Source organism: Aquarana catesbeiana, linkage group LG08, assembly GCF_042186555.1.
Source record: "Aquarana catesbeiana isolate 2022-GZ linkage group LG08, ASM4218655v1, whole genome shotgun sequence".
NCBI classification, from domain to species: domain Eukaryota; kingdom Metazoa; phylum Chordata; class Amphibia; order Anura; family Ranidae; genus Aquarana; species Aquarana catesbeiana.
The window spans coordinates 280,673,782-280,697,436 of record NC_133331.1 but is presented as its reverse complement, the minus strand read 5'-3'; the positions used below and the strand labels follow the sequence as shown (position 1 = coordinate 280,697,436).

At 45.2% G+C, this 23,655-nt stretch overlaps 3 protein-coding genes across 3 annotated transcripts; 2 read left to right on the top strand and 1 right to left on the bottom strand.

The window, feature by feature from the left end:
• The first annotated feature begins 1,889 nt into the window (after positions 1-1,889).
• Positions 1,890-2,646, top strand: LOC141104542 (histone H1.01-like). Its single transcript, XM_073594144.1, has one exon. The coding sequence runs from the start codon at positions 1,926-1,928 to the stop codon at positions 2,580-2,582; it is 657 nt and encodes a 218-aa protein (XP_073450245.1). The 5' UTR covers positions 1,890-1,925; the 3' UTR covers positions 2,583-2,646.
• Positions 2,647-3,744: 1,098 nt separating this feature from the next.
• On the bottom strand, positions 3,745-4,472 carry LOC141104552 (histone H3). Its single transcript, XM_073594157.1, has one exon. It carries the CDS (start codon positions 4,436-4,438, stop codon positions 4,028-4,030), a length of 411 nt encoding a protein of 136 aa, XP_073450258.1. The 5' UTR covers positions 4,439-4,472; the 3' UTR covers positions 3,745-4,027.
• Positions 4,473-7,061: 2,589 nt separating this feature from the next.
• On the top strand, positions 7,062-8,488 carry LOC141104563 (histone H2A.J). Its single transcript, XM_073594170.1, has one exon. It carries the CDS (start codon positions 7,127-7,129, stop codon positions 7,520-7,522), a length of 396 nt encoding a protein of 131 aa, XP_073450271.1. The 5' UTR covers positions 7,062-7,126; the 3' UTR covers positions 7,523-8,488.
• The last annotated feature ends 15,167 nt before the right edge of the window (positions 8,489-23,655 follow it).

Here is a 23,655-nt window from a genome sequence, read left to right as displayed (position 1 = left end):
ATGATTACAAAGTAACAATTCACACTTCTCTAGGAAGGAGATCTTTTCTCGTGCCGATCTCTTCTCACCACAATACAATATATAGGAGAGGAGAACAAGACACCTTCCTAGAAAGATTCTCTTCATATCTCTAGACTTCCCTCATCATTACCAGGAGATCGGGAAAGAAAACCTGTTCAAGAGAAATACAAAGTCATCTCCTCCCCTCCTGTACACAGATCCCGGGATCACCTCTTTCTCAGCTCCGGTGTAGAAATCCTACAACTGACTAGTAAGAAATCTCACACTCACTATTCATTCTTCTGTATGAAGACGAGATTTCCTCTCCCCGATCTATCACAGGAATCTCTCCTCTGCTATTCTACAACTTTCTCCAATCTTCCCTCTCACACACACACCGATCACATTGTTACATCTTACACTCTCCCCTATTTCTTCTCACTCATCTACAGAAGACAATTATTGGCACCCTGGAGAGAGTTGTACATTTCTCATTCCAAGCGTCAAATTATTTTATATGTCAGCCAATCAGCAGATAGTGATCTGTACGGTGAGTGCAGAACTCCATCATCTGCAAACTGCACAGCGATGAGATTTCGGCGAGCAATTTGAAAATATTCCGATCAGTCAATCACAGCCTCTTGTCGTTCCTGTGTCAGCCAATAAGATCGTTTATATTATCATACAGGGAGCTTTCTAAAAGCGGGGGCGGGAGATCAAATTTTAATCCAAATGTGACATCGGGGCTGCTAATCCTCTTCATATTATTTGTGGGTGAAAATATGGAATTCTATTCTATGACAGTGAAGAGTCCATTCTCCTCATAACACAATGTTCTTGTTGCTGATCATTCTAACATGTCCGATCAGTACAATAGTAAACTGGACCTCGGTGTAGAGAGTTGGGAGGCCCCTGCCCTAGAGAGAAATCTATCACTACAAATGACCAAGATTTATTATCAATAATTGACCCACCATAGACTATAATGGGATGTGCCACAAAATAATGATTACTGAGCTTTGGGGGTAAAAAATGTTGACGGATTCTCTCCTTGGTATAAAAAAAAATATATATATAATTTTTATTTTTCTTTATACAGTATATTTTCTGAGTAGACTATATAGATAGCTGTGTGGTAAAATGTGGCAATAAACTTAGAGTATTTGAATGACAATATATTTATCATGATGAAATAATGATACATCACCACCAGAATAAACGATTTACTAGTCTGCTGTGTGCAGTGGCTACAAACATACAGTTGTCATAATGAGGAAAGAATGATAAATAGTACATGAAATATGACATGTCCTCATCAGATGACACCTTTGTATCTCTAACAATCTCCCCCATCACATCACACAAGGATCTCAGGTCTCCGGCTGATGTTTTTGTTCCAGGCTCCTTCTACTCAGCTATAGATGAGCAGAGTTCTGTATTAGAGGGAAATGTTTCCTGATCTTCACTCTTCACTCATCTAATGTGAAGATGATTGTAGTGGGAGATGTGAGAAGATTGTTTTCTGATGAGAATGTGTGTAGAAAAGCAGGTAGAAGGAAGAATGGGACACACACTCAGGAGGATGGATGTGTTTGCAGCCTCTGTGTTCAGCCTCCTGAGCAGATCATGAGAGCGGTAAGTGACAGATCGATAAGTGACAGTCCAGTGAGCAGATCGGGTCCTCGATGAAGATTGGACATCCTTCCGTTTCTTATTATAATCGTTTTTCTCTCTATCAGGGAAACACAACAAGAGAGAGAAGATTCCCCAACACTGGAGTGACAGTCAGTGGGCGTGTCTAACGTGTAACCAATAGCAGTGCAGAAGGCAAGTTCTATATCAACCAATAGTAGTGCAGAACGTCTCTATATAAGCCAGAGCACCACACACGATATTTATCTATTTTCAAAAGCTCGTTGAGAATCATGACGGAGACTGAGATCGCCCCAGCCGCCGCTCCTCCAGCGGAGCCCGCCGCCAAGAAGAAGGCGACTAAGAAGGCGGCAGCCGGAGGAGCCAAGAAAGGCAGCAAGAAGCCGTCCGGTCCCAGCGTGTCCGACCTCATCGTCACAGCCGTGGCCGCTTCCAAGGAGCGCAGCGGGGTCTCCCTGGCCGCCCTCAAGAAGCTCCTGGCCGCCGGAGGATACGATGTGGACAAGAACAACAGCCGCCTCAAGATCGCCATCAGGGCGCTGGTGACTAAGGGGAGCCTCGTCCAGGTCAAAGGACATGGAGCCTCCGGATCCTTCAAGATCAACAAGAAGCAGCAAGAGGGCGACAAGGCCAAGAAAGTCACCAAGAAGAAGCCATCGGCTGCGGCCAAGCCCAAGAAACCTGCGGCCGCCAAGAAGCCAGCCAAGTCCCCCAAGAAGAAAGTCCCCAGCAAAGCAGCCAAGAGCCCCAAGAAGGCCGCCAAGAAACCGGCAAAGGCTGCAGCTTCTCCCGCCAAGAAGGCGACAAAGAGCCCCAAGAAGCCCAAAGCTGCAGCCAAGCCGAAAAAAGCCGCCAAGAGTCCGGCTAAGAAGGCGGCTAAACCCAAGACAGCAGCCAAGCCCAAGAAGGCCGCTCCGAAGAAGAAATAAAGGAAGGCGGCAGTAGCCGGAGAACTCCTTCATCTCCACCCCCCAAAGGCTCTTCTCAGAGCCACCTACCTCCTCCTAACAGAGCCACACCTACCTACTTACACCCACCTTCTCCTAAAAGCTACACCCACCTCCTAACAGAGCCGCACCCACCTCCTAACAGAGCCGCACCTACCTACCTACACCCACCTCCTCCCAACAGAGCCACACCTACCTACACCCACCAGGGCCCGCATAGACTTTACACACAGTCTAGATGAGATGATATGTTCCCATCACACATTGTACATTTATCTCTTGCAGGGAATCTCAGATTACGTTTTATGATAAATCCCACAAATGATTACTAGAGATCCTGTAGATCGGAAATCCCTCCTGCTATAAAGGATCTTTTCAGGGGCCCCACCCCACACACATCTGTCATGTGCAGATAGGAGATCTGGAGGTCCCCGACAATTCCCGCACAGTCTGTGGGATCTCCCGGGGGAGGGGGACATTCACACTTCCTCTTTCTAGATGATCGTTCAGGATCTTCAATATTTCATGTGATCGGTATGAGGGAAATCATTGCACTGATCGGACATGTTAGAATGATCAGCAACAAGAACATTGTGTTATGAGGAGAATGGACTCTTCACTGTCATAGAATAGAATTCCATATTTTCACCATATTGTCACAACAGATAGTGGAAGGTGTTCCGCACACATTCACCGTACAGATCACTATCTGCTGATTGGCTGACATATAAAATAATTTGACGCTTGGAATGAGAAATGTACAACTCTCTCCAGGGTGCCAAGAATTGTCTTCTGTAGATAATGAATAAGAAGAAATAGAGAAGAGTGTAAGATGTAACAATGTGATCGGTGTGTGTGTGAGAGAGAAGATTAGAGAAAGTAGTAGAATAGCAGAGGAGAGATTCCTGTGATAGATCGGGGAGAGGAAATCTCGTCTTCATACAGAAGAATGAATAGTGAGTGTGAGATTTCTTACTAGTCAGTTGTAGGATTTCTACACCGGAGCTGAGAAAGAGGTGATCCCGGGATCTGTGTACAGGAGGGGAGGAGATGACTTTGTATTGATCTTGAACAGGTTTTCTTTCTCGATCTCCTGGTAATGATGAGGGAAGTCTAGAGATATGAAGAGAATCTTTCTAGGAAGGTGTCTTGTTCTCCTCTCCTATATATTGTATTGTGGTGGGAAGAGATCGGCACGAGAAAAGATCTCCTTCCTAGAGAAGTGTGAATTGTTACTTTGTAATCATCTTAGAAATGTTAGAGATGTGAGTGCGGTGTGATGGGGGGTGTAGAGATGTGGTGAGGAGTATTTGTAGGATGTAGTGGTGATGAGATAGTATGGAGCTCTTTGGAAGGAGGATGTGGTGGCTCTGAGAAGAGCCTTTGTGTTGTGTGGGGGGTGATGAGGATGTTGGTCGGGGGGTGTATTAGGCCCTCTCTCCGCGGATGCGGCGTGCCAGCTGGATGTCTTTGGGCATGATGGTGACCCTCTTGGCATGGATGGCGCAGAGGTTGGTGTCCTCGAAGAGTCCTACGAGATAAGCCTCGGAGGCTTCCTGCAGAGCCATGACGGCGGAGCTCTGGAAGCGCAGGTCGGTCTTGAAGTCCTGGGCGATCTCTCGGACGAGGCGCTGGAAGGGCAGCTTGCGGATGAGCAGCTCGGTGGATTTCTGGTAGCGGCGGATCTCTCGGAGAGCCACGGTGCCGGGCCTGTAGCGGTGAGGCTTCTTGACTCCGCCGGTGGCCGGGGCGCTCTTGCGGGCGGCTTTGGTGGCCAGCTGCTTGCGGGGAGCTTTCCCTCCGGTGGACTTACGAGCGGTCTGCTTGGTTCTTGCCATGGCTGATCAATGCTTCCAATCTCCAGAAGAAAGAAGTGTGAGAACACGGGCTGTGCGGCGTCTATTTATATACATCACTGCCTTCTGATTGGACAACTAACTCACACCCCTTTTCATGATTGGTTTACTTTTAAAAAAGCGCCATTTTTAAAATGCCCGCCAAGATCTGCCCGTTTTCTGTGTTAGTAGAGTTACCTTCTTTGTGTGGGGTGGGGGAGGGGAGTTCCTCCACATCATACAAGATCTCCATATTACCAAAAAGAGAAAATATTATTCATACATATTTTTATAATCAAAGTTTAGAGACTCTTCAAGTAGAAAGGTGACTTGTACAGCTTGTTCCATCCAGTACAATTCTGTACTAACATGGAGGGACAGATCGCTGAGCAGACAATGAATCGTGTCCCCCCAGCATTGTCCTGCCTGCTCCGGACACATCTGGGATCGGTGCGATCATTACCTCTAGATGTTCCATGTGGATCAGCATTAGATCATTGAACTCCTATTGCTGGATCTACATTATAATCGGTGTGCCGCCAACTCCTACCGGGGGATTTGAGGGAATGGACACAGGGCGACATCTAGATTACATAATCAATCCGATACATTTACATGAATTGGGTTTTATTTGTCAGAAAATGCTGCAAAAACATGATTTGAACTATAATTCTCATGATATCATGTCACCATTAGAAGGAGAATGACAGCTCTGATATGGAGCATATGAGAGGGTCTTATGAAGAGCATTTGTGTCTTGTTTGGATGATGGGGGGTGTTGGGGATTTACTTGGTGCTGGTGTACTACATAAAATATTATTATTTGACAAAATGTATATAGTGCTAACAGTTTAAACAGCTCTTTACAATACAAGGGTGACAGTACAATCTCTATACAGTTCAATACAAAATCAATAGGAGCGTCCTGCTCATGGAGCTTACAATCTAAAGAAATATTTTTGTAATCAAAGATTAGAGACTCCTTATCAGTGTAATAATCAGAAACATTGAGATTGCATTATTTGTGCCATATTTCAGTTAATTAGATGACACAAACAGAGATAACCCCCAGGATCTGAGGGATGTATGATAATCTGCATTACAATGTGTAACCTTCACTTTCTAATCTGTTGTAATGTAATCTGAGGCAACTTAAATTCACCATATATATATATATAGTATAATATACACACAAAATAGAGAGGGAGAGATACAGACCAGGAAAGACAATGTATGCCCAGCTGATGATCTAATCCGTCTCTTCCCCCCGATCTAAGGTGAGTAGATGATTTTATGTATATATCTATCTTTGGACCCCCCATAAAGAAAATAGATGCTGTATGACAAAATGAAAACACAAGGGGATCTATTAGTAAAAATTCTAAGCAGATGATCCCTAAACTATTCCTAATATGTAAGCATCCCCCCTGTATATGTGTCTCCAGACATTATCGTGATTTGTGAAGAGTCCAAGATCATTTATAAAAGGGAAAACAAACGTGTCGGTTAAAAATGACGTAATAAAGATATTATATATGTGTAATCCTTCTATACATACAAATCCGCTTTCAATGTACGGGGAAAATCTCCAATGTATTCTCCGAGGAGCAACACTGACACCTAGTGGTGACAAAATGCATGCCTTTTATACGGGGAAGACATACAATGAGATTGAATGGTTTGTTCCCACTAGCACAATATTCATCTATAAATTAGATCCTCCGAATATCCATTCTACAGGACGGGTCTAAGTGGGAAAAAAAATATGATCTGGAATTTCTCAATAAAGGGAATTTGGAAGACTAGCTGGTATTCGGATGGATTTATTCTAATTCATCCACAAATGTACAACTCCCCATCAGATTGTACAAAATGATCTTTCATAATCTGTTAATTCTTCACTTGTGTTAAAGATAAAATGTGATGAGAGCTCATTGATGGAAATGGTGGGTGGCTCTTAGAAGAGCCTTTGTGTCTTGTGTTGGGATGATGATGATGATGGGGGGATTACTTGGCGCTGGTGTACTTGGTGACGGCCTTGGTGCCCTCGGAGACGGCGTGCTTGGCCAGCTCTCCGGGCAGGAGAAGGCGGACGGCGGTCTGGATCTCCCGGGAGGTGATGGTGCGGCGCTTGTTGTAATGAGCCAGGCGGGAAGCTTCGCCAGCGATGCGCTCGAAGATGTCATTGACGAAGGAGTTCATGATGCCCATGGCCTTGGACGAGATGCCGGTGTCGGGGTGGACCTGCTTGAGCACCTTGTACACGTAGATGGCATAACTCTCCTTCCTGCTCTTCCTCCGCTTCTTGCCGTCCTTCTTCTGGCTCTTGGTCACGGCTTTCTTGGAGCCCTTCTTGGGCGCCGGGGCGGACTTGGCTGGTTCAGGCATGATTAGGATCAATCAGATCAACTCCGATGTGTGCTGGAGCCGCCCTCATGTGCTGATTTTATAGGCGTCCTATGAAAATGAGTCTCCTCCCTCCTCACTCATTGGAGGATTCAGTCATGTGATGGGGAGGAGTGGAATACTTTCCTTCTTCGTTTACGGATTGGTTTAGAAACAAGTCAGAACACTATTGGCGGGCTTGAAAAGTAACCAATCACAGAGTGTGACGTCAGAGCTTTGACGGTATAAATATAAGGAAGCGCCCGAATTTGGTTATCTTTATCAGAATAACACAGACGTCTCACAATGTCTGGCCGTGGAAAACAAGGAGGCAAGGTACGGGCTAAGGCCAAAACCCGATCATCCCGGGCTGGTCTGCAGTTCCCAGTCGGTCGTGTTCACCGTCTGCTCAGGAAGGGGAACTATGCCGAGCGGGTCGGGGCCGGAGCTCCCGTCTATCTGGCCGCCGTCCTCGAGTATCTGACGGCTGAGATCCTCGAGCTGGCCGGCAACGCCGCCCGCGACAACAAGAAGACCCGCATCATCCCCCGACACCTCCAGCTGGCCGTCCGCAACGACGAGGAGCTCAACAAGCTGCTGGGCGGAGTCACCATCGCCCAGGGAGGAGTCCTGCCCAACATCCAGGCCGTGCTGCTGCCCAAGAAGACCGAGAGCCACAAGGCCGCCGCCAAATCCAAGTAATCCCAACAACTCCTTTCTACTCCCAAATCCATTCATTTACAACACAAAGGCTCTTCTCAGAGCCACCCACATCTCTCTACAAAGAGCCCACACATACCTCATTGTGTCTACCACATCGCATGGAATGAGCCCTCAATTCTCTTCATAGCTTTACACAGGAAATACATTATTTATTCACACTTCTAATACAGGAGAGTTGTACAGGGAGAACAATTACTACATATAAAGAGTCTGAAATTTATTATTGGGGGATCTGCTCATCTTACATGGTCATTGTCCTTCAAACTTTAATTCTGCCGAATGTATTACAGACCAGAAATCATTCATTATATACCAAAACAATCATCCCCCCAACTGATCAGGAACACAGATCTCAGAATTGTCCTACTATGGCGGGCGGGGTATGGAACGGATTGGCTTCATTTTTAATGGAACGTTTCAATCATCTCAGATCGGCTAATCTGACACAGAAATTGAATGATAAAAAAATGTAAATTCTTCCGGAGAATATTCTAAACACACTGGAATATATTGTTTCAAGGGGTTTGTACTATAGAGATCAATGAAAACAGAGAAAGATCTCAGAACACATTTCTTTGGACTCCTCATCAAAAACATTATTGGTTAATGAAGGAAACGCCCACAGCTCTGATTGGCTCACATTTAAAATTGATACTTTCAAATTTGCCGCCTGAATTCTTTGGAACGTTACAGAAATAATCAGCCCTATTATACCGCCAAATCCGAGACATATCATTAGCGCTTTATTTTCAAGTAGATTCATCGATTAGTCTGGAATAGAAATTGATTCAGAAGATTGTTGAATAATCTAAAATATGTTCTCTGTTACTAGATTTATAAAAAGTGAAAGGACTGGTAGAAGTCATGACACCGCCAGATACATATGTACAATGAATCCAACAGATCGTTATCCACTTTGTAACTAGAAATCAGCAACAATGTTTCTAAGTAATTATCTGCAGAGTATTAAATGGCTTTATCTTAGAAACATAAATGCGACTTTTTTCTCCTTTTCTTTAGTAATCCCTTATAGATATGTAAATGTTATTAATAATAACTGGTGATTTGTCTCCTCTGTGTAATCTCCGAACATGAATTAGAAAACCGTAATAAAGGAAGAATAGGTTTGTCATCAGATCTGTATAGGATGACGGGACTGGCCTCTATCGGATGTAGCAATAACGGATTTCCCCCAAATTACAACTAGAATAATAATATAAAATATGTGAATGGACTGGTAGAAATCATGACGCTGCCAGATACATAAAAGTATGTACAATAAAATACATTATCAGATCTGCATAGGATTATGTAACTGAAAAAAAAAAAAAGATACAAATATATAATCATGACAGAAAATATGTACTATGAATCAATAAAGAAAATATTGCACTTCTGATGAATTACATCCGTTTTCATTCGGCAAAATATTTAAAAGCTTCTAAATAAATGAAATTCTCTGCAGTGCAATAAATGAATAGACCCCGCCCCTCCTCCTCATGTCTCCAATCGGGTCCGCTCAGCTTTACACCCAGGAAGGAGAAATAGGGGGAAAAATGCATCTTTGTTTCCTTTTCAAAATAATCTTTATAAATATGAACAATTGTTATGAAGCGTTAAATATTCGTGTTCTCTGTGTAATCTCCAGGTACACGTGCGATGTCTGACCATACACACTGCGATCTGCTTTACTAAAGATACGTAAGAACACAACAAAATAATGTATCCAATGTTGTATCTAATTGGGTAGAAAATGGATCTATAAAGAGAGTGTACAATCAGCACTCAGGATGATGTAGTGAGTTTTGGAGATGGATGCGGTATATAGATCTTTGTATGAGAAGGTAGGTGGCCCTGAGAAGGACCTTTGTGTAGATGAAGTGGGTAGGTGTCTATGAGGGTTTATCCTCCGAATCCGTAGAGAGTGCGCCCCTGGCGTTTGAGAGCATAGACGACATCCATGGCGGTGACGGTCTTCCTCTTGGCGTGCTCGGTGTAGGTGACGGCATCGCGGATGACATTCTCCAGGAAAACCTTCAGCACTCCGCGGGTCTCCTCATAGATGAGTCCGGAGATGCGCTTGACACCCCCTCTGCGGGCCAAACGTCGGATGGCGGGTTTGGTGATGCCCTGGATGTTGTCCCGGAGCACCTTCCTGTGCCGCTTGGCGCCTCCTTTCCCCAGACCCTTCCCTCCTTTACCGCGACCAGACATCTCGGAAACCCTCGTTATTCAGACGAACAGTAAAGAAACCGCACACAGCCTCCTCCTTATAAACAGCCTGAGCGGACCTGATGGAAACCTTCCTGTGAAAGAGGCGGAGTCACACCCATTCATTACAATAAAATAGAGAATTCCATTCCTTTAGAAGGCTCCTAAATATTCTGTTTGTATTCAGATACATTAATGCAACAGCAATACATGTCCAGGAGATGAATTTATTCCTTCTTTTCAATTATTTTTTATTTATACCTGGAGATTATACGGAGAACATGAATCTTTAACACTTCATAACAGAAACACAATCAGCAGTTTCAATTATTCATATTAATTTCATATTTATAAAACGTTATTTTGAAAAGGAAACACATTACTTCTGACATCTCTCCTTACTGGGTGTAAGGCTAAGCGGACCTGATGGGAGACATGAGAAGGGGCGGGGTCTAATCATTTATTACACTGTAGAGAATTTCATTTAGTTAGACGCTTTTCAATATTTTGCTGAATGGAAACGGATGTAATGCATCATAAGCACAACATTATCTTTATTGATTAATTGTACACATTTGTCTGGCATGTCATCATTATCACCTATTTCTAACAATAATGTCATATTTCCCGATCTTTATATAGGAAGAGCAAACTATGTGCAATTTGCTATATGTAAAAAGATAAACAAAAGATATTCTAGTTTTAATATGGGGGAGTCCATAATTACTACATGTCCTAAAGAGGGAACATTAATTATCGGCCAGTTCTACGATCCTATACAGATCTGATGATGAAACGTGTAATACTTTATTGGCCATCATATAGAAAGGTAGAGAATGTAGAGAAGTAGAGAATCTATGAGAGAAGTCATCTCACTGTCATGTTCTCTATGTAGCAGTGGGGGGGGGGGACTTGCATTATGAGGACTTGGAATAAAAGAGAACATATGGAAATGTTTTACATTATTCAATAATTTTCAGAATCCATTTCTATTCATTCCGGACTAATCGATGAAAACAAAGCATTGGTGATATTTCTCGGATAAATGTCTCATCTGATGATCTCAGTGTCGGATTTGGCGGTATAATAGGGCTGATTATTTCTCTGTAACGTTCTTCACTATTCAGGCGGTAAATTTGAAAGTAGCAATTTGAAATCCGAGCCATTCAGAGCTGTGGGCGTTTCCTTCATCAGCCAGTAATGTCTTTCTTATGAGAATTTCAAAGAAATGTATTCTGAGCTCTTTCTCCATTTCAGCCCAGAAAATACTTGTTCTGTAGACTTTTCATTGATCTCTATAGAAAACATTCTCTAGCAGGGCGGATTCTGTATTGTGAAGTAAAAGAAAAGACTAGAAGAAATGTGACATTCATATTTCTAATGGATTTATTATTCTTGGTTAGATAAACTGCCCGACAATTCAGAGGAGCGTTGATCGATGTTCCCGGAGGAAGAGATATCAGATTTTAGTGTCGGATTATTCTATCTGAGATCATTGGAACGTTCCATATAATTCCGGCGGGAAATTTGAATGAATCAATTTCATATTTGCACCAATCACAGTTCTGGGCGATTTCTTCGGATAAAATGTATTGAGTGTGAAGGAGGATCTGAGATCTGTGTTCCTTTCAGCTGGGGGGTGTTTGTTTGGTATTTAATATTGAATGTTCTCAGATCTCCAGAAGATATTCAGCAGAATTAAAGGATGGAGGACAATAAAAACCAGTCCCTGTAAGGAGATCACATCGTTCCTTCACATGAAATGCAGTAAATGATACAAATCCTAGAAACTCTGAATTGCTGTTAGGACGGACAGACATGGAGGGGTGGATGGTTTTGGTTGGAGGGTTTAGCGGTGAGGAGACGATCAGCATAGAAAGATTGGAATGAAAAGAGATGAGAGAATGATGTACTGTGATCACATTTCCTCTCATTACTCCTCGCCTCTATTACAAGTCTGAGTGTGATAAGAAGACAAAGGGTTTGTCTTTACAGGGAACTTTACCTGACAGTATTAATAATATATAACTTCAATGGAGAATAGGAATAGAAAGCAGGTATGTCCGGCTCTATGTAGAGAGATGTGGGTGGCATGTTTGTGAGGCAATGCTAAAATAATAATAACATTGATCTTTAGATGAAAAGTACCGTAGATCGGTCAGACTGGGAGGGGGATGAATAAACCTTCCTTCTATTCCCATCCTGATTCCAGATTTATTGCGGAGATCATCTCCACTTTCTGGCTGTATACATTCCCTATTCACCTCCTTGTACTGCACACACACCCAAGTGTTCTACCGGGAATGACCACAAGGTGGCAGAGCTGAATAAACACTTATGCCGCACTCACACATTGTTACAATCAAAGATCCTCCGCAATCTCCCGCCTTACATTGTTACTTTATCTGAAATCACAAGTTGTGAAGATCGTGGAGTTCTTAACGAACAACACAATAGGGGAAAGAAACAAGAAAAACGAAACATTGTATGTACTCAATCAGCCCAGACAAATCTTTGTCTATTTGTATCTATTTCAATCATCAACAGCAGATCAATGTACACACAGGGTGGGGGATGAGCTCATTCTTTGTACTTATAGTTCTAATTAACAATAATAATAAACATAATTAACATGTACAAAGTATCATCTACATACAAATCTGATCACAATATTACCTCGGACAGCACACAGTCCTTTATAGAAGGTAGAAAATGTTTCCTAACATGGACATGTTTATCACCATAATGAACTTACACATGATCTCCAAACCTGGAAACCATTTTATTCCCATCATCATTCCCCAATGTCTGAACGTTTATTTTTTATACTGATTTCAATAGATTTGTATTGCACTTTTGAAAAGAATATATGCCATACAGCCAGGGGCGTTGCTAGGTCTACAAAAGATCTGGGGCTAGAGCCCATAGTAGTGAAGTAAAGAAAGTCATACACATGTATATAATATACGTGTGGGTGTACAGTATATATATCTCTGAGTGTGGATTCCCGCTTACATCAGGGTTCTCAGGGAGCCCACCCCCCTTACATCAGTGTCCCCAGAGCCCCTCTTACATCAGGGTCTCTAGAGAGCCTCCCTACTTACATCAGGGTCCCCAGAGCCCCCCTCATTACATCAGGGTCCCCAGAGCCCCCCTCATTGCATCAGGGTCCCCAGAGAGCCCACCCCTCTTACATCGGGGTCCCCAGAACCCCCCTTACATCAGGGTCCCTAGAGAGCCTCCCTACTTACATCAGGGCCTCCAGAGCCATCCTCATTACATCAGGGACCCCAGAGCCCCCCTCATTACATCAGGGTCCGCAGAGATCCCACCCCCTTACATCAGGGTCCCCAGAGAGCCCACCCCCCTTACATCAGGGTCCTTAGAGAGCCTTCCTACTTACATCAGGGTCCCCAGAGATCCCACCCCCCTTACATCAGGGTAACCAGAGCCCCCCTTACATCAGGGTCCCCAGAGAGCCCCAGGGCTCAGGAGTTGGCTACATAAACAATGCAGGGCTCAGCTGTGCCCATCTATGCACCCCCCACTGCAGTGCCCTCTTTCCCCTGCACCCCACCACACACACTGTGTAAGTAGAACTCTTACCTTACACAGGTGTGCAGCAAGCAGTGATCATCACTATTATAAGCAATAACAGTTAAAAAAAATACCTGTTCAAACCCCCCCCCAGCGTAAAACAGTGTCACTAAGGTGACACAACTACTCTGATGACAGGATGTAAAATAGTAAAAAAAAGACAGAAAAAAAAGGTTGGTTACTAAATGTATACAAAATGTAATAAAAAATGTTTTTTTTTTTCTTTACATACTGTCACCAGTCCATATTTATTTATCACTAACACGCAAGTCATATGATGACAATGTACTGCACTGGTGACAGTATGTAAAAAAAATAAAATAAAAAATTGTGAAAAAAAAAATGATTTTATTTAATTTTCTTTATTTTTCAAAAAAATTAAGACAAAAAAATGACAATTTAAAAAAAAACTTGCCATGCCTCTTACTAAATACCTCGGACTGTCTAAATATCTGTCTGTTTTCCGAAAAGGGGGAATTTGGGGGATATTTTTACAGTCCTTGGCATTTTCGGAGTGTTGAGAAATTAGATAGTCCGTCAGTTCATCAAGATTGATCAATCAAAAATATTCAAGATATCAATCAATATTCAGATATATATCATAGTTTGTGGACTCTATGAATTTTCTACAGACTAAATAGAATACACTGATTTGGGTAATTCTCACCAAAGGAATGTAGCAGATTACATTTTGACCTGAATTTATGAAAAAAAGATTATTTATTTGCTAAATGTTATGACAGAAACAAAGAAACACTTTTTTTTTAAATTTTGGATATTTTTTTCATTTACATAGCAAAAAAATATAAACCCAGTGGTGAATAAATACCACCAAAAGAAAGCTCTATTTGTGTGAAAAAATAAATGATACAAATTCCATTTGGGTACGGTGATGCATGACCGCATAATTACCACTTAAAGTAGTGCAGTGCGGAATAGCAAAAAATGGCCTGGTCATGGGGGGGGGGTAAAACCTTCCGGAGGTCAAGTCGTTAAAAAGTTGTTGCAGTCAAAAGAGTGGGGATTCATTTTGTTTTAATTTTTTTTTTTTATAAATCAGTTCCTGATCACTTCTGTATTTTAGAACAAAGAGACACGGGACAGACAGGATCTCTACACACTTGTAAAGTTTAATCGGGTCATTTAGATACACGTTCCAGCCGCCGCTCTCTCTCTCTTCCGGGTACCGTCGTACGCTCTGCGCATGAGCGGTCCCGGAAACGAAAGTGAGGCCTGGTTCACGCATGCGCGCGAGCTTCTCGGGCCTGGCACTACTGTGACGTCACGTGGCGCCACTTTTAAATTCGGGAGAAGCCTGCAGAGCCTCGGGAATGATCGTGGGCTTGTGGGGTGACTTCCCTGGGCATCTGTTGCGGCTTTCCCAGCTAGGTACTAGTGTTTAGGGGTTTGTCTATTCCCTTATTGGTATCTAACCTTTGCCTTCCCACCTGCAGTGCCTGCCTAGTAGCAATGGACCCTTCACTGCCTCCTGGTGGCCAGCCCCCTCGCAGCAGGTATAGATGTGGGACATTTGTTTGTTTCCATTTTTTCTTCCTGCTGGGGGGAAGAGAGTGGGGTACAGGGCATTAGTGGTAATATATGCCTTTCTCTTTATTTCTTCTCTCCACAGCCCTTCTAGGTCTGATACACAATGCATTCCTGCAGAAGGAGCAGGTCTTCCAAATCTCACCACCGGCACTCTCCTTCTGGTTCCAGGCTCCACAGGTCTTCCTCTAAATCCAGACAGTGCAGTAGTGATTCTTCCCACCCCCCCCTCAACTCACACCAGCAGGGGGACAGTGAAGTCATGTTTTGGTTGTGGGGCCACAGTCCCTGCCAGCAAGTCTCTTTGTGACCGCTGTTTTTCCAAAGCAGCTAATGAGAGGGAGGATGCAAATCAACACCTTGAATCTTTAGTCAAATGGGTTGTGAGAGAATCTCTGCAGGAGAGAGAAGCTAATAAACCCTGTGAACCTCCACTGGAGCCTCTGGGTTCTCCTTCAGGAGAAGGGCAGGTCCACGAAACGTGGGAGTCTTCCCAGCCTAGCCATCCATCAGTTCCTCCCTCGCATAGCGAGTCGGAAGCAAAAGATCCGGGGATGGGCTTCGAATACGCCCTGGTTCCCTCTTTGGTGAGAGCCGTTAAGGATGCTCTAAATTGGGAAGATCCTATTACCTCTCCTCCTAAGCAGAGTAAATGTTTCAACAGTTCAATAAGGAGCGTCAATTTTTTCCCTTCCTCACTGAAGTGGGTGACATCTCTAATGAATGGGGTAAAACAGACAGAAAGAGTTCTATGCAGTCTAAAATGCAAAAATTGTATCCCTTCAAGGAAGAAGAGGTTAAACATCTTGAGTCAGCCCCCTTGGTGGACGCAGCACTATTGAGACTCCTTAGGTATGTGACTCTTCCTCTGGAAGATACGGTCTCCTTCAAGGATCCCTTGGAGAGACGGATTGATTCCGATCTGAAGATCGGATTTACTTAACATCAGGCATGGCCTGTAAACCAGTTCTGGCCTTAGCACAGTCTCTAAAGCAGGGGTCTCAAACTGGTGGCCCTCCAGCTGTTTCAAAACTACAAGTCCCATGAGGCATTGCAAGGCTGACAGTTACAAGCATGACTCCCACAGGCAGAGGCATGATGGGACTTGTAGTTTCACAACAGCTGGAGGGCCGCCAGTTTGAGACCCCTGCTCTAAAGCCTTGGAATCATGGTTGGACAGCGTGATCGAGTCCCTCAGAGCCATTTCCAGTGAAGTGGCCAAGAACTTGCCTATTCAAGAGATCAGGCTGGCATCCGCCTTCCTGCGGGAAGCTTCTATTGACGTCATCTGCCTGGTGTCCAGGGGTTATGTTGGCAGCCGTCACAGCCCGTCGTGCCTTATGGCTCCGTCCCTGGTTGGCGGATTGGGCTTCTAAGCAATGGATGGCGAGATACAAAATAAAAGGATTTCACAGCCAGTGCTGTTTTTAAAAGTACTTTTATTAAAAAAAAAAAAAAAAAAAAAAAAAGATAAAAAGTCCTGCGAGCCACAATAAACCTTATGCTTAGTGGATGTCACTATTCAGTTGCATGCGTTAAACATGTCTCATATATCGTGCAAACGGTTAATACAAAAGAAAAATATGCTGTGCTAGAGTGTGTTACATTGTGCAAATCAGTATTCATCTTCATCTTCTCTTCTTTTCTTCTGCGGGCCGCTCCGCACCCATGCTGGCATGGAGGGAGGCTCCCGCTGTGTGACGGCGTCTCTTCGTCTGACGGTTCTTAAATAACGGGGGGCGGGGCCACCCGGTGACCCCGCCCCCCTCTGACGCACGGTGACTTGACGGGACTTCCCTGTGACGTCACGGGGAATGCCACAGGGAAGTCCCGTCATGTCCCGTGCGTCAGAGGGGGGCGGGGTCACCAGGTGGCCCCGCCCCCCGTTATTTAAGAACCGTCAGACGAGGAGACGCCGTCACACAGCGGGAGCCTCCCTCCATGCATGGATGCGGAGCGGCCCGCAGAAGAAAAGAAGAGAAGATGAAGATGAAGAAGATGAAGAAGAGAAGAGGATGAAGAAGAAGATGAAGAGAAGAGCGGGAGCCTCCCCTCATGCCATGGGTGCGGAGCGGCCCGAGGAGAAGAAGATAGAAGACGCCGCGGAGAAGATGCTGGACGAGAACGCCGGAGGAAGAACCAGAAGAGCCAGAAGAACCAGAAGAAGATGAAGGAAGATAGAAGAAGCATTTAAATAAAGGAATTGTCAAAAACTGTCTCTTGTCATTTTTAACTATTTTGACAGTTTTTTAGTGAAATGGTAGGGGTAAGTACCCCCTTACCATTTCACATAGGGGGGGGGCCGGGATCTGGGGGTCCCCTTGTTAAAGGGGGCTTCCAGATTCCGATAAGCCCCCCGCCCGCAGACCCCCACAACCACCGGCCACGGTTGTGGGGATGAGGCCCTTGTCCTCATCAACATGGGGACAAGGTGTTTTGGGGGGCTACCCCAAAGCACCCTCCCAATGTTGAGGGCATGTGGCCTGGTACGGTTCAGGAGGGGGGGGGCGCACTCTCGTCCCCCCCTCTTTTCCTGCGGCCTGCCAGGTTGCGTGCTCGGATAAGGGTCTGGTATGGATTTTTGGGGGAACCCCACGCCGTTTTTTTTTTTTTTTTTGGCGCGGGGTTCCCCTTAAAATCCATACCAGACCTGAAGGGTCTGGTATGGAATTTAGGGGGAACCCCACGTCATTTTTTTTTTTTAATTTTGGCCGGGTTTCCCCTTAATATCCATACCAGACCTGAAGGGCCTGGTATGGAATTTAGGGGGACCCCCCCACGTCATTTTTTTTTTTTTTTTAATTTTGGTTCGGGGTTTCCCTGGGGGGAATTCCCATGCCGTTTTTATCAATGAACTTCTATGTGTATTGTCGGCAATGCAATAGCCGCGGGTAGTTTTAAATGTGTTTTTCCTTCCAAATGTCATTTTGCTGTCAGACTGTTCTAAACACGGGAAACATGCGCCCCTTTACAGGCATACTATAGACACCCCCCAGGTACGAAATTTAAAGGGATATTACACTTTTATTGTTTGACTTTAAGCATTATTAAAATCACTGCTCCTGAAAAAACGTCCGTTTTTAAAACTTTTTTTTGCATTGATCCATGTCCCCTGGGACAGGACCCGGGTCCCCAAACACTTTTTATGACAATAACTTGCATATAAGCCTTTAAAATTAGCACTTTTGATTTCTCCCATAGACTTTTAAAGGGTGTTCCGCGGCATTCGAATTTGCCGCGAACACCCCAAATTGTTCGGTGTTCGGCGAACTTGCGAACAGCTAATGTTCGAGTCGAACATGAGTTCGACTCGAACTCGAAGCTCATCCCTACTACCCACCTAAGAGTAGGATTGCTTGTGGTCCGGTAACCGCAATCCTATAACACGTTAACACGTCCAGAGGCATATTACACTAAAAAGTAGCACTTCCCACGAAGTTATCCCCAGGACCCCACTCTAATAATTGACAATTGAACGCATGACGGAGCGGACCCATAAATATTTTCGCTCACACCTGACGACCATGCACCTTTATCCACGTCCTTCATAGGGTTCCAACCTGAGATAATCATAACTTATAATCAACCCGATGGATTCAATTACACAAGGCCCGGGGCCAAAACATGAATCATATAATGACCTTTCAAGGTACCCAAAATGACACATATTCATAGAATAGCCTCTAGGCACAGATTCGTTTGATTCAACGTTTACTACTGGAGTATAGTTATTCAAGGTTAGATCATACTTTAAACTTTTTTCTGTTGTTTTTTTTGATAACACAGTTGTACATGCTGTATAGTACTGAATGAGATGTTCATTGTATCACATTTTATACAACAATACAATCTTATGTACCTTTATTATGTTATGCTTATGTATAACTTGACTTTTACTGACAATAAACTTGATTCTGGAAAAAAAAAAAAAAAAAAAACAACAAAAAAAGAAAAGATGAATGTCTCTATTATTGCATACAGCACAAAGTATAATCCCGGGTGTCTATAGTATGACGGTAAAGTGGCACGAGTTTCCCATGCTTAGAACAGTCCCTGCACAAAATGACATTTTTAAAGGAATAAAAGTAATTTAAAACTGCTTACAGCTGTAAGGTAATGTGGGGTCCTGGCAATATGGATGAAAATCAGTGAGACAAACGGCATGGGTACACCCACCCAGTCCATTACAAGGCCCTTTTGGGTCTTGTATGGATAGTAAGGGGAACCAAATTAAAAAAAGGAAAGGTGTGGGGCCCCAGGCCCTCTGAACAGCAGTATACAGGCGGTGCAAACAAGACAGGGACTGTAAGTTTGTTGTTAAGTAGAATCTGTTTGTAATTTTGAACTGGTACATTTTTAACGTGTTTAGCTCCAGCCAAAAAATCTATTTGAAGCTTTTTGGAAAACATAGGGAAGGGTTATCACCCCTGTGACATTTGTTTTGCTGTCTGTGCTCCTCTTCAGAAGATTTCACCTCACGTTCTGTCACAATGACAAATGTTTTTAGAAAGTTTGGGAGTTTTAGTGAAACAAGGATTGGTGATAAAGCATCAGTGAAGAGGAGACACGTTTTTCCCATATTAACTCTTACAGGAGAGAATTACCCTTCCTAGGGGTAGATTTCATCTCACTTCCTGTTGTCTCCTTCCATTTGCAAGTAGGAGTCATTTGTAAGTTGGATGTTTGAAAGTAGGGGCCTGCCCTATATACTCTGCAGAAACTGGGGCCTTAGGTGTTGGTGTTGCCACAACACTGTAAGTCCTCACAGTTGCTCTTGGTGGGCGCAGGAACGGGCCCTGCTGTGAAATATTAGATCAAGAATCAGAAAAATTGGGCCTTTGATGGTGGTGGTGCTGGTGCCACAACACCATAAGTCCTCACAGTTACTCTTGGTGGGCGCTGGAATGGGCCCTGCTGTGAAATATTAGATCAAGAATTGTAATTACATGCACCTGTTGAACAGGGGCAGAAAAATTGGGCCTTTGGTGGTGTTGGTGGTGGTGTTGCCACAATACTGTAAGCCCTCATAGTTACTCTTGGTGGGTGCTGGAACAAGCCCTGCTGTCAAATATTAGATCAAGAATTCTAATTACATGGCCCTGTTGAACAGGGGCAGAAAAATTGGGCCTTTGGTGGTAGTGGTGGTGCTGGTGCCACAACACTGTAAGTCCTCACAGTTACTCTTGGTGGGCGAAGTATCGGGCCCTGCTGTGAAATATTAGATCAAGAATTGTAATTACAAAATACAAAAATTGGGCCTTAGGCACTGGTGCCACAACACTGCAACCCCTCACAAACACTCTAGTTGGAGCGCAGGAACGAGCCCTGCTGCAAAGTATTGCATCAAACATTGTAATTACACGCCCCTGTTAAACAGGGGCAGAAAAATTGGGCCTTAGCCACTGGTGGCAGCGCCCAGAACAAAAAATATTCTTACAAGCTATCAGCATGATCATTGAGGAGGAAGAGGATAGTTACTCAGCATAACAGGATAGTCACTCAGCATTAGCATAGAGAGTCTTGAAGGAATCTGACATTTCAAAAAGAAAATATTCAGTTACATCAGCATCAGGTGCTTGGTATCTGGTGGTGATCCAAGACTGATTCATTTTATGAAGGTCAGTCGATTGACAGAGTCGGTGGACAGGCGCACCCTGTGATCGGTTACAAAGCCTCCAGCAGCACTGAATGTGCATTCCGAAAGAACGCTGGATGCAGGACAGGCCAGGAGCTCAATTGCATACTGTGCAAGCTCTGGCCAGTAATCCATCCTCAAGACCCAGTAACCTAGAGGATTTTCAGTGGGAAAGGTGTCCAAGTCAGATCTTGCCCCTAGGTATTCCTGCACCATGTAAAACAGACACTGGCGATGGTTGCTGGAACTGATCATACCTTGGGGCTGCGGACTAAAAAATTGTCTGAACGCATCGGTCAGACGGCCACCTTCTCCACCACTCCTTCTTTGACTGACCAAAGCCTCAGCAACACGTTGTCCAGGAACAGGAGTTTGTAACCTCCCAGTCTCTGGGAACGCGTTGCACAGACCTTTCTGCAAGGCCTCCCGAAGATGTTTCATCCTCTGCTCCCTCTGCAATGACAAGATAAGGTTTGCAGGGTTGCCAGCAAGTAACGATCCCTCTCCTTGATACCACAAATATGAGGATCCTTCTGCAGGCTTTGCAGGATCAGGGAGGCCATGCAGCATAGGTTTGCTGAGGCATTTGGTCTGGAGTCCTCTGGGTCACTAAGGACAACATGATCTGCAGCCACCTCCTCCCAGCCACGTACAAGTCCATGGGTTTCTTGGGACTGTAATCCCTTAAAGACTGCTGCTGATGCTGAGTGCAAGGCTCCACCTCCATGCTGACACAATCCTCCTCGTTCTCTTCCTGTGTGATCGGCGGGCACGCAGGAACACTGTCTGGATAAAGGGGGCCTTGAGAGCTGAGGAAGTCCTCCTCTTCCTGCCTCTGTTCTGCCTCAAGTGCCCTGTCCATTATTCCACGCAGCGTGTGCTCCAACAGGTGGACAAGGGGGGCAGTGTCACTGATGCATGCACTGTCACTGCTCACCATCCTCGTGGCCTCCTCAAATGGTGACAGGACAGTGCATGCATCGCTGATCATGGCCCACTGGCGTGGGGAAAAAAAACAAGCTCCACTGACTCTGTCCTGGTGCCATAGTCGCATAGGTACTCATTGATGGCCTCTGCTGCGTGTGCAGCTGCTGCAGCATGGCCGACGTTGAGTTCCACCTGCTGGGCATGTCACAGATTAGGCAGTTCTTGGGCAGGTTAAATTCCTTTTGGAGGTCAGCCAGCCGAGCACTGGCATTATATGACCGGCGGAAATGCACACAGACTTTCCTAGCCTGCGTCAGGACCTCCTGTAAGTCTGGGTACCTGCCCAAGAACTGCTGCACCACCAAGTTAAGGACGTGAGCCAAACAGGGCACATGGGTCAGTTGTCCCTGTCGGAGGGTGGAGAGGAGGTTGGTGCCATTGTCGCAAACCACCATTCCTGGCTTAAGCTGGCGTGGAGTCAACCACCTCTGAACCTGCCCCTGCAGAGCTGACAGAACCTCTGGCCCAGTGTGGCAACTGTCCCCCAAGCACACCAGCTCAAGCACCGCATGTCATCTTCTTGCCTGCGTACTTGCGTAGCCCCTTGAACGCCTACGGAACACCACTGGTTTCCGAGGACAAAGCACAGGAAGAGGCCATGGAGGAAGAAGAAGAGGAAGTGGTGGAGGAGAGAGGTGTGGCAGAATCACCAGTAGTGGAATTTTGGAGGTGTGGTACCGGAACAACCTCCAACACTACTGCACCTTGTCCTGCATCCTTCCCAGCTGCCAGCAGAGTCACCCAATGCGCCGTGAAACTTAGGTAATGTCCCTGTCCATGCCTGCTGGACCATGAGTCAGCAGTAATATGCACCCTACCGCTGACCGCCCTGTCCAGCGAGGCCAAGACATTGCCTTCCACATGCCAGTAGAGAGCTGGAATCGCCTTCCGTGAGAAAAAGTAGCGTTTGGGAACCTGCCACTGAGGAACCGCACATTTCACAAACTCACAGAAGGGGGCAGAGTCTACTAACTGAAAAGGTAGCAGTTGAAGTGCTAGCAATTTTGCCAAGCTAGCACGCATGTGGATGGCTGGGAGCAAACTTCTTTCTGCGGTGCAGCAGCTGGGGCAGGGAAATTTGCCTGGTACAATCTGAGCTTTGTGTACCAATAGTAGATTGCCCGCAAGTACTTGGCTGTGACACACCTAATTCTACACCTTCATTCCTCTCAGTGCAGGTCTCAGAGAGGACTGAAGGTATAGTGGGGTTGGAGATCCCAGCTGATGAGGAGCAAGGAGAGGTCCTCTTTGTTCTTTGGTGTGGGTCTTTTAGGTACGTTTGCCAAAGAACTGCATGGCAGGTCAACATATGTCTGGTCAAGCATGTGGTGCCCAAGCGGGAGATGTTTTGGCCATGCGAGATACGCTTGAGACATATGTTGCAAATAGCAGCGGTGCAATCTGATGCACTCGTCTCAAAAAAGGCCCACACCAAAGAACTTTTGGAATAACACGCAGAGACAGCAGCGCCCTGCACATGCGGAGCTCTGCGGTGTGATGCAGTCGGTGTGCTGTCCTTAAGCTGGCCCCTGGAGGGCATCCTGCCTCGTTGGTGATGTGCCTCCTCCTCCCCCTCTCTCCTATTAGGCACCCACGTGGAGTCAGTGACCTCATCATCCCCTCCCTCCTCATCACTGGAGCAAACCTGGTAGTATGCTGCAGCAGGGGGAACATGACTGCCAGATTGCTGTCCTTCTTGGGCACCCCCTCTCTCTGGGCTCACGTTACTGCCTTCCTCCAGCTGAGTATCATCATCGGAGCCTTCAAAACGCTGGGCATCCTCCTGGAGCATGTACCCAACACTGTGGTCAAACAGTTCGGGGGACTACTCAGGAGGACATGGTGGGGCTAGGGAAGGAGTGACTGTTGCCATTGAGCCGAGGGAAGAGGCCGCATTGGCAGCTGCTTTGCCAGACAAAGTACCCTGAGCCTGGGTGAGAGAGGATGAGGAGGATGAGGATGGCTTGGTCATCCACTCTACCAAGTCTTCCGCATGTTGCGGTTCAACACGGCCAGCTGCTGAAAAAAAGGACAAGCATGTCCCACGACCACGTGCTGATGAGGATGCACCGTGTCCACGACCAGCACTGTTGCCTCAGGCAGTTTATGGCTTTATCTATGTACATTGATCTGCTGT

What these genes read in the sequence shown, in the direction of transcription:
- LOC141104542 (XM_073594144.1), top strand. Translation starts at nt 1,926, where the DNA reads ATGACGGAGACTGAGATCGCCCCAGCCGCCGCTCCTCCAGCGGAGCCC.
- LOC141104563 (XM_073594170.1), top strand. Translation starts at nt 7,127, where the DNA reads ATGTCTGGCCGTGGAAAACAAGGAGGCAAGGTACGGGCTAAGGCCAAA.
- LOC141104552 (XM_073594157.1), bottom strand. Translation starts at nt 4,438, where the DNA reads ATGGCAAGAACCAAGCAGACCGCTCGTAAGTCCACCGGAGGGAAAGCT.